Below are 11,421 nucleotides of genomic sequence, written 5' to 3' on the forward strand. Positions count from 1 at the left end.
AAAGAGTGAAAAAATAAATAAATAGAAAAATTGTGAAAATAAATCAGATTAGACTAAAAAAAAATTCCATATAGTGTTGTAAAGCCAACAAGCACAGGAAAACCAGCATGGAAAGAGCAGCACCCAGGCCTGGCACTGACTGAGCTACACGAAGACACATCCCACCCACACCCCTTCCCCAGTGAAGTTAAACTAGTATCATCAGTCTCACAACATTTCTCCCCACCCACCTCTCTGTCCAGACCCAGTGTTTGTATTAAAGCATATTCAATAATCTCAGTAAGAAAGGAAGGAAAGAGGGAACAAGACACAGAAAGAAACAAGCAGGAAAAAAAATTCTCAGACATATTCTCAACCTGACACCCATTTGCTTAATCCATTTAGTGGCCTGATGATATTTAGTATTTCTGTCATTGCTACAATTGAACATGAATAAGCTGTTTCTATACTGTCTGATCACAGAATTCAATTCAATTGAAATAACAAAGCAAAAGGAGCTAGCAGCCTAATGCACAAACAAGACCTAGAAAAGAAGAAGAGTGAGGAAACTGAAAGGAAGATTAGGAGAAAAGAGGAAAAAAAAAAGTGAGTCAGAAACATTTATTACAAAAACAACTAGTGAAAAACAGTAAGTGGTCACTAAGAATTTCTCCTAAAGTATGTAATCCAGGAGAGTCACATGATAGCATTGGAAATCAAACTGTTTTGAAAAGAATAAGCTAGAAGTAATGGAAGACTTTAAACTACTATACTCCTAACAACACTAAATTGAAGCAATATGTTCTTCACAAAATTGCCACACTGACCAAGGACAGGAAGTTATTCAGCTTCAACTACAGTAGCACAGGTAGATGTGAGCTAGCAATCATGAAAACACTATCACTGATTAGTTAAATTTGGTAATGAAAGAAAGCCCAGAGATATAAAACAGTAAGTTCTATGAGTTCTAGAAAACTTTAAGCAAAGACAGTTATGTGATCATAATGTGAATGGAATAAATTGGGAGAGAAAAGATGAAAGGGACACAGAAAGCACCCACATGCAAACTGGTGATGATGTTACCACAGAGGGTGTTGTTTGTGTGTATATATACACATATATACATGTACACAAGGTAACAGCTGGTAAGTATGCATAAACACAGCTAAAAACCACATGCAAGTCAGAAAAATAGACTCTTGCCTTGGAGCAGACACAAACATCCCTTTATAATTGATGAGTGCTACATCCACATTCGAGCAGAAAGGCCAAAGGGAAGCAAGCAATAAGGAGCTCATCTGCAGCAGCCTGATTTTGGTCATGGTATCCTCCTGCTAATTTTAAGCTATTACTTGTAACATCAACAATAGAATGTTTCAGGTAAGACACCCTTTCCTGCCATCTTAATCTCCCTACATAACTGTAAACTCCAATATCTTATCAAACCAAGACCAAAAGTATTGTTTTGTTTTACCTTTCTTCCTTGCTTTGACGGCCTCTTCCCATAATCTCAGGGTCTCTACCTGCTTTCCAGGCCAACTTGTTACGTGTTGTTGTTGCTGCTGCTGCTGTTGCTGCTGCTGTTGTTGCTGTTGCTGTTGTTGTTGCTGTTGTTGCTGCTGCTGTTGTTGCTGCTGCTGCTGCTTCTGATTGCTGGTCTCTTCACTCATGCATGCTATGCCAATTAAGTAAGAACACAAATTCACCTTGAAAAGTTACTGTTTTCTGCTGAGATGACAAAGGCTTTCCATAAAGATTGTGTGGAATCTCACAGGATTCCAAGAGCAAAACTCACAAAGCTGTTTAAAACCATATCATTAATTCTGTGTTTTATAAAACCACTTTTCCAAGATCTAAAAACCAAAATGTTAAGTCAGGAACATCTGCTTTCACTGCCAAAATTATTTTTTTTTCTGATTATTTTGTTTGTATTTTAGAAAGAATGAAATAAAGACAACAGTGAGTGTCTAGACCTGAGGCTGGTGAGCAGATTTCACTAAACATCAACTTCAGTTTAGAAGGAAAAAAAAAAAAAAAAGCCTTTTTACTTTTTGTTGTAAGCATGACTCTAAAATATTCAGTTTACCTTAAGATAACAGAACAACATGTTACTACTCTCTGGCCACATTACAGCTCATCACTTCCACCTCTAACAACTGCTGCACATGCCTCACATGAACTGGCTTAGCACCACCAAATTGCTTGGGAAGCCAGAGCTGTCAGCCTGTACCTCGAAAAATACTTCACACCCAAATTTTATATTAAACCAAACAATCAAGCATTGTAGACGTTCCCAATACCTTCAAATTATCCAGGAGTAACAGGAAATGCAAAGATGTTTTAAACTAAAACTATTTAAAAGGCTTTAAGGACAAAGATTCCAAAGACATGCCTTACTTCTCCCTCTTGATTCCTCTGAAAACTCCTATCACCCACCATATAGGGTACCTTAAGTTACAGGTATTTTAATGGGGAAGATTTGAAAGTCAAGTTTTCATTTGCTTACTAGGCACTCCCAGGCCCAGGCTTCAGGACTTCCACAGAGTTTCAGACTAGAAGGAACTATTACAAACATCTCACTTGAACTCCTGCACACTGCCAGTCAAATGCCATTAATGCCCAAAACATATCAGGGCTGGATTTAAATGCTTTTCTTGCCAGCTACTGCCAGAAGGAGGAATCACTGAACCCTATGGTCAAAGCTCAGAAAAAGCAGAGAAATCTTTCTCCTAATTCTGATGAGCTTTAGATGGGGATTCAAATCTGAAACTTGGGAACCCTCTTCTTTAAAAGATGGCTTATTCTCACAATGCAGGTCATTCCTAAGGGATAAGAGCACAGTCTAGCAGCAAACCAATTCCACAAATGCAAATTCTTGAGCTGGAGAAGATCCTGTTATCAAATCTATATTTTTAAGAGGCTTGAACACCCAGACTGGGGGGGGGGACGTTTCCTCATTTTAACCGAATCACAGGCAATCCCCTTTGCAAACACATTGTTATCAGAAATGTTTTTAAAACGTTCACCTACTTTTATTGTTGATGCCTTGTTTACAGGTATTACAGTTGATACTTTGGCTCTGCCCGTGTGTCTTTAAGTGGCTGGTGATATATGCTGCACTCAGAAGTTTACCACAGATATTACACGATACCTTTCCTTCATGGCGCACCATGTGTGTCCGCAGTCTGTCTTTGGTGGCAAAGGCAGCAGTGCACGTCTAGATGAAGGACAACAAGTTACACATGAAGGGCAGACAGCAGCACTACAGTCTGAACTACATGCCCTTTATGAGCCTGCTGTGCCTCCTGGGTGCAAACAGCACCCGAAGGAGACAGACAGCCTCAAGTTTTAAATTGTGTTTATAGCGAAACCAAAATCGATCTACGAAACAGAGACTGAAAATGGAAGTTGGTTTCTGAGACAATCAGGATAGAAATCACACTTGATACTGACTGAACTTTCTTACAATACTGAGGTGCCTCACCTAACAAAGCAAGAGTTAGCTTATAAAAAAAAGGTATTTGATACAGTTTTCCAAACATGAGCCTGATGTCTTACATTGCTCAATCAGAACAAGGAAATAAAACCTTTTTCTAACACTTATTCTTTCTACACAAGACTCTTTGTTTAAACGATGAGTCACTTAAAAGCAGGTTGGAACAAGTATGGATATTCCAAAGAAAACAGTTAATTGTTGAAGGGCAGTCCAGTTATTTCTCTTGTACTCAAGTCATCAACTTACTACAACTTACTTTTGCCTTCCAGCAAAATAACGGATCCACAATCAACAATTCCAATCCATTTTAAATGGATATACAAGGAGACATTTAATTTGAATATGCTGAGAAACACACTGCACAAGTTACCCTGTAATCAGCACTGAGTGGAGGATGCTGTTAGAATCCTTTCTCTAAGTTAAGCATATCATGAAACAGAGCACTACACTGTTTCCAAAAGAAGGAAAAAACCTCTGAAAGTCCTAAAAAAGTAGCCCCAGGATCCTTTTAAACTGTTTCTGCACTTATATCAGCACTCAGTGGATAAGACTTAGTTGCTGTACTTGCTTTTCAAAGAAAAGTCCAGAAGCAAATACCTCTCTGGAAAGATTATTCACCTGAGATTCTAAGAATGAAATAACGTATTGTTCCTAATAAATAATTTTAGCCCTTACTTGGCATTTGAAGGGTCTCTCTGTTGAGTGAACGTGTTTAACGTGACAGCTTAAATGATCAGGCCTGCAAAAAAACCAGAGGAACAGGAAAGAAAATGCACTGTTACAAATACATAGAGCAGACACCTTGGCTGGGGGTGCTGAACACCGTGCTGGTGACCCCTCCCAGCCCACAACCCACTGCACAGCCAGAATAAATACACTCCTGGTACCTACGCAGTGCCTTTCAGCTACAGGAACACATAGGTACACTGAGACCAAACCTGTAGTTTAAAACTTATCCATGTGTTTCTCACACACCTGAAAATGGTACGTTTGGTCGTACCTTGTGTAAAGGTGACAGAACAACAGCTCTAAAGGTTGAGGTTTTCGCTGTTGAAGCGCAGATATAAATACAGGCAGCAGCAGTGCAGGCTCCCCCACAGTGCTCTGTCAGTTCAGCTCAACCTTGCTTCAAAACACGGAGACAATTTGCCTGCCATGCCCTGTTTGGTCACTGACCTTTGCCAAGGCTGGTAAAGGGGCTCAGTGGTCACCACCAGAGACACGGACACGTGTCCTACAGGACCTGGATTAAGGTCATGAAACCACTTCATTCTCATAAAAGAGAGACCACTTTTGGCCACTGCCAATCTGGCTCACATCAAGACCCACGCCCTAGAGGTAAACAAGGCTCTTTAATCCCCTCACCAATCTTCTAAGATGTCTGTTTCTCCTAGCCCCTCGCTATGATAGCTTAACCCTTCTTGGTTACGAAAAGCCAATACTTGAGCTCGCCTGGGATTTTCTACATGGTACCTCGAGAAGCCTTTTCCACAAACACCACAGGTGTAGGGTTTCGTGATGCCACCTTCGTGAGACCTCACGTGGTAGGTCATGCGATCCTTTCTCTTGAAGCGCTGATTGCAAATTGGACATTCAAAGGGTTTTTCATCGGAGTGGGACAGCTTGTGCCGGTTGAGGTGGTAGACATCCCTGAAGGCCTTTCCGCACATCTCACAAGCGTGGTTCTTCTTCACGGGCTTGCTGGGCTTCTTCACGGTCTGAGTCACTGGCATGGCCGTGGCGCCGGCGCTGCTGCTGGGGTTGGTGGCAGAGGAAGACGTAGTGACTGTGGACAGGATGCCCGCGATCGTGGAAACCAGTGAACTTCGGCTGTTGTCACCAGCGATGGTCGAGATAAGGGGCACCATTGTGGTGGGAGTTTTCTTTGGCCGTGACACTAACTTTATCCCTGTGTGGCAGGACTCGTGACGCCTCAAATGGTAGCTGTCCCTGAAAGCCTTGCTGCAGTAAGTGCACACAAAGGAGGTTTTAGGTTTTTCCTTTTTAATCCCAACAATAGCATCCTTTAATGTTTCTGGTGCAGGTTGAGGTTTCTGCGTTATTGGTAAGGGCAGAATCGGCTTCTGATCGGGTGGCTCAACAGCAGAGCTCAGGAGAGGCAACAAACTGTTCTGTGCTGCCTGCTGTTGGTGATGTGAGGCTTCGTGTGCCTAAAACCAAACATTCACACTTAAATTCCATTGATGGGTGCTCACTCTGACACGATGAGAACATTCACAAACTACAGGAAAGCACGTTCTAGACCAAAAGCCATTGAAGTAACAACTGGAAAAGGTTACATAATTTTTGGTTTTGGACAGGATAAACCACGCACGCTTTAAATGCACTGGCTGTGCAGATTCTGTGGGAAGTGTAGGAAGACACACATCATAACAATCAAATAATGATTAAGTTTCCGGAGGGCAACACTTCTTATGGAAAACAAGGAGGTGCTTGTCAGATCTCTTACTAACACAGCGTTTGATCTTTACATAACAGATAACCTGTTTTGCTAATGATCATATCAGGTGCCACCTTGGGACTATCTTGGGAGTGTATGAATGTACTGAGGGGAGTTGCAAAATCAGGCCCCACCTTTAAACTGAGCTTGGTGCACACCGAAAACTAAACTGCAGCCAGAGAGAGCCAGGATGCGATAAAGCGTCTTATTTAAACAAGGTGTTCATGCCACTGTGTTAGCACTGAAACCAAAGCAACTCCAACCGAGGGCTGTCTAAAGCCACATTTCTATATTTAGCCAAGTTCCCACTGACCACTGTGCTCTTTTGAGTCTGGAAACTATTAAGAATAGCGACATGTTCTTTTTCTTTTCATCAGCAGCTACTTTGTGAGGGGAAGAGCAGCTGATCAATACGCTCTGATGGACATCTAGAGATGGCAGAAAATACGGCAGGGGGAGGAAATAAACAAAACACCTCAAAGCTGTTTCAAAACAGCTGATACCAACTGACTCTGAATCAGTGGGAGAAGCTAACGGGAAGAGACAGAGGGGGACCCCCCAGGAGCGTGTCCCGGCAAGCGTTGCTCAGCTGAGCTGCAGCCTGCACTGCTACAGGCTGCCCTACACCATGCTTGTATTAGGTATTGTTTATTCTAAGGCAGAAAAACACTGTTATTAAAAATCATCCAGTCAGACTGGGACAAAACCCTAGCAGATACAAATTCAAAGTGGTTTAGAAACCACACAGACCAATTCAGCCTAATGGAGCATTAAAATAAATCACTCCAGCACCTTAAGCCAGTTTAAGTGCATCTGTATTCAAGATGTGCCTCGGTCTCATCGGACCAGTTTTAAATCAGTCTCGTTATTAACGTGCCAGGTCTGAAGCTGAGTTTGGGGAAACTTGCATTCCCATTAGATCAGCACTGCAGCCTTCCAGGACTTCATCCCTACGGTTTCCTTCACAAAATAACATGACTTGAGGCTGTGAGAGCTGAATACAATGCTGTGCTGGCCTGCAACCCCCCAAATCGTCTACTTTTACATTGGTTGAGGATGGACAGCTGTATGAAATACACTCAAATACTCTTCCTACAAGAGCCTGTTTTCCTTTGGAGAAGTCAGTATTTCTAGAAGCTCACTCTGGGACTTTTTCTTAGTTGTATCCAAGCCCCAGCAACTTTGTCCCTGCCCACAGCAGGAGCAACTGCAGCCTCTCAGTGCAGGGGGGCTCCTGCCTCCCCCAGCACTGCACTAGCCCTGCAGAACCTTAGCCTCTCATTTTTCAGGAGCATGATGTCAATGATCTTTGGAAAAAAGCCACCAGCGGATACAAACACTAACCCATGTGGGTATGAATACGTGCTCCCTAACACTCCGAGCCCATCTGACAGGAAAACGGCTCACGGGAGAAAGCCGAGCTTGGTATGACAACGAGAGACAAAACTAGTGGGAATCATTAGGAGCAAGGCCAGCCCACCCACTTTTATCTGCATTTTATGTCCCATCTGTGCCAAAGTTTGGGATGCAACAGGTAAGCTGAGCATGGCCACACTGTGCCCTGCCACAGCAGCCACCTCAAACCACAGCCCTGGGGGCTGCTGTGCAGCAGGGATTGCTGAGGAGTGAGGGCAGGGCTCGGAACCAGGGCACAACACAAGCTCCAGCCTCTCCAGCAAACTTTTGCCAGACTTCAATGACAACTGTGGATTTTCAACCATTTCTTTTCCATGGTTTGAAAAGGTGATTTGAGAATCTACATTGCCTAAAAAGAATAGAGTATGTACAACACACACTGAAAGTACAGTATTAAGCAAGCTGAGTGCTTGAGCAGAGGTTCAATTTTAAGAAAATTCTGAAATGTTTTACAGCCAACTTTAAATAAGCATTGAACAATGTTGTTAAACTGCACCAGAAGACACTTAAGAGCACCTAAGGATAGCTCCAGAGATACAGTTTCAAAGGCAGAGCTAGCAGATCGGATAATAGAGAGCCCAAATCCTTTGGACGAGGTTCAAACTTATGCAGTTTATGGATATTTTTAAGCCTTAAAGAATCGTCAGCACTTCAAGGTAATGATGCACTTATTCCTACAGAACCAACAGACAGTGGACATAAAACAATGTATATTCATAGGGCTGCAGGCCATGAAGCTGCTGCTTATGTAAGTCTGCTTATCTTGGTTCCCAGATAGCCAGCATTATTAGCAGTGCTGTCTTTCTAACAACCCCTCTCTGCAACAAGCAGTATTCCTCAGTTTCCAAGGGCTGGCTGCATTAAAGCCTTTTAAAAAAGGATCAGACAGTGGGGGTTTTTTTTAACTCCCTGTTCGAGAAGGGGAGACAGCACCTGCTGCATGCCTCTCGTGAGTCATTTTTATTCAGGCACAGACCACGGTTTTACTTGACCCAGCATTAATGTCAAGTCAACATCTTTGCGATATTTGGATTGCCTGGGACAGGCTCTGGTGCAAAACACCCTCATTCTATCACTAATCTTTTTCTTTCCTGGGGGCCAATAAACAAAAACCACTACAATTCGTGACCTGGAGTGGTAGGATGTGGCACTGTGAACTTCCAATGCCAGAGGCTAAAATATTTTTGCGCTCCAGCCTTAATGTGAGAGCAACAAATTAGCATGAGTCATATCTTGAGCACTCCGTTTGATGGATGATTCCTCCTCACATTAACAGATACAACTTTCACTTTCCAAGCAGATACTAAAAGTGGTTTTCAAAATATGCATTTCAGGGGACTAATAATATCCGAACAAGAGCTGCTTAATTCAGTCTCACACTTGTTTCTTTAAAAAGATACAATGCATCGAGATGCCACCTAAGCACAATGAAACAACTTTATTTGGAAAGAGCAATTTACAGTCACATACCCCATCTCTAGCAAGACTAAAATTAAGACATTGCAACCTCCTCTAAAGACACTTGGCTAAAAATTACAACTTTACGCACCGGGTATTAAATTGTTCCTTAGAAATCCTGTCATAGCTGAAACACACACTCGGTAAACTCCCCCCTGGTGAAGAATGAGCGTGTATCAAGTCACTTCCACTTGTTATTAAGTGGAGAGGGGGCCCGGGAGGAGCTTTTAAATCCACTTTTTGTTACTAGTTTTAACTAATCTTGGCTGACAGGCTGTGGATGAGAACAGGAAGAAGAAAAACTAAAGTCCCATCAGGAGTCTCTGAACGGCACTTTCTGCCAGGTGCATTAGGATGTTCGCCACCCTAAATCACTGGGTTTAACAAAATGACTCAAGAAACAATATTCAGCATTTATTGTGAGGTCTTTAAGCTTTATTCTTTGGAGCCAAAGAACAAAAAACAAAAAAAAAAGAGGAAGATTTCCACATCAGTTTTATGAAGATGCTTCCAAGTCACACATAGCTAAATACATTAGGAGAGTGAACTGCTTCTTAATTAAAAGCAGCAAAGTCTACTCCTAAATCCAAGTGTGACATGGCCATTTCAAAATAGAGTATCCTTCAAAAAAAAAACCAAACCAAAACACAACACTAGAGACGAGCAGCAAGAAGCTGGACAAACTCTTCAAAGTATTACTTGGCATTTCTCACAGAGGTTGCTGCAATACCACAGTGCCAGCCGACAAATAATTTCCCCTGGAAAGCTCTCATCTGTGAGCTGGGGAGGCAGAAAGGAGATAAAACAGCCCCAACTCGGAGGGAGATGGCCCTAAACTAAGGAGATTAACTTCTTAGCGTGAAGTTTCCTATGTGCGAATCACAACTGCCCACTAGAGTGAGAAATAATTCTCGAGACCTCAGCCAAACTCGATGGCATCACCCGCCTTCATCACCAAAAAGGCGGAAAACCCAGCGCCCAGCTCCCGGTACCGGCTCTCCGGGAACATTCCCAGCGTGTTTTCAGAGACAGAACACCCGAGCCAGTGACTCATCCCTCATTCCAAGGGAATAATTTTGCAGTCTCTAAAGGAACGGGGCTCACTCTTGGCGGATTTATTCATTCAACTCAGGTTTTCAAACTCGTGTCACGGGTTGGGTTTGGGTTTAATTCCGAGGACAGTGAGTAAGGGAGTGACCAGCGGCTGGGATGGTGCAACAAAAAGGATGAATTTTACCTTGAGAAAGGTGATGTGGGGGGGCTTTATTTATTTATTATTTTTCCCCCTGCTGCTGCAATTGCACATTTTAAGTTTAAAGAAAAAAAAAAAAAAAACACCACAAAAAAAAAGAAGCAGGAGGCATCAACAATCTGCCATGAAAGGGCTCACAAAAGCCAGGGGAGGATTTCTTTTTATTATTATTATTTTATTCTTCTTTTTGTTTTTTTTTAGTACACTGGATTTTCTCGGGAATTACATAAACAGCGGGTGTTTTTAAGTCTGCCTTTCGCAGACAGAAGGGGGGAAAAATTGTGACTCAGTTGGCAAAGGGAGGGGTTGCACGCTCCACCGTCCCTATTCCTCCCCATCACCGTTAGCGTTTTGCCAGTTTTTTTACAGAAATCCGGCCCGCTCGCGTCCTATTTTAAAAGAAAACAAGCTCCCTCCGTCACCCGGGCCCCGAGTCAGGCTGGTTAAAGAGGGATTAATTTATTCTCCCAGACACGGTGTTTGTTCCATCGGGGTTTTGTTAGAGCCCGGTGGAAGGTTTGGTGGGGCGGGTTGTTTGTTTGTTTGGGTTTTGGGGTTGTTGTTGGGGGGTTGGTTGTTGTTTTTTTTTGGTTGTTGTTTTGTTTTGCTGCCTTTTTTTTTATTCTAGTCCCCTGAAATTCTGTCACTAGGATATGGATCATACTGTCTCATAAGACAACTGCATAATTTTGTTTTGAACCCAGTGGTAAATCTTTCTGTTTCCAAATTTATTCTGATTTACCTATAAGTGTAGCTGATCAGAGACCCAGATGTATGTCTCCTAGTTATCTGAAGTGTACTTAAGAGCTTCTGCTGAAGTAAAATGAAAGGTATGCTCTGATAATGAGAGTTTATACATGCAAAGAAAGACGTTGAACATAAATTTATGTTTAGAGTTAGAACTGTGATGTTCAGCTGGCACTGGTATTTCGTAAAGACAGTATAAACTATGGCATTTCTAATATTTTTCTGTTGTTTCTTTTTAAAGAAATTTGGCGTTCTGGAGATATTTGTCAGCAAGCAACTTCTATTTTTACTTTAGTTTGATTTTAACATATATATTATTTCACCCACCTTCCGAAGAACAATAAGATTAAAGCAGGTTCTAGCAGAATGTGATGTTTTAAATTGTTTTTAGAGTCAAACTATGGCTCTACCAAACTTACTGTAAGTTTAAAAGATACCTACAATAGGTATTCATTAGTTATTATTTAGGTCATACTCGATGAAATAATGTATTTTGTTATGTTCAGCATACTATAAAATATATTAAGTAGTATAATTTCTGAGAATGTTTAGAGAAGCTAATTTAATAAAGAAAAAACCCAACAGATAAAACCAAACAACCAACCAAAAAAA

At 41.9% G+C, this 11,421-nt stretch overlaps 1 protein-coding gene across 1 annotated transcript in view; it reads right to left on the bottom strand.

The window, feature by feature from the left end:
* Positions 1-11,421, bottom strand: part of VEZF1 (vascular endothelial zinc finger 1) — a 25,202-nt gene that overhangs the window by 1,682 nt on the left and 12,099 nt on the right. Inside the window, exons 2-5 of the mRNA XM_010009103.1 lie at positions 4,949-5,646; positions 4,151-4,214; positions 3,010-3,196; positions 1,454-1,654 (exon numbers count right to left, since the gene is read on the bottom strand). Coding sequence (XP_010007405.1) covers positions 1,454-1,654; positions 3,010-3,196; positions 4,151-4,214; positions 4,949-5,646 — 1,150 coding nt within the window. The remainder of the gene's footprint in view (positions 1-1,453; positions 1,655-3,009; positions 3,197-4,150; positions 4,215-4,948; positions 5,647-11,421) is intronic.

This window comes from Chaetura pelagica, unplaced genomic scaffold, assembly GCF_000747805.2.
Source record: "Chaetura pelagica isolate M959 unplaced genomic scaffold, ChaPel_1.0 scaffold72, whole genome shotgun sequence".
Classification (NCBI taxonomy): domain Eukaryota; kingdom Metazoa; phylum Chordata; class Aves; order Apodiformes; family Apodidae; genus Chaetura; species Chaetura pelagica.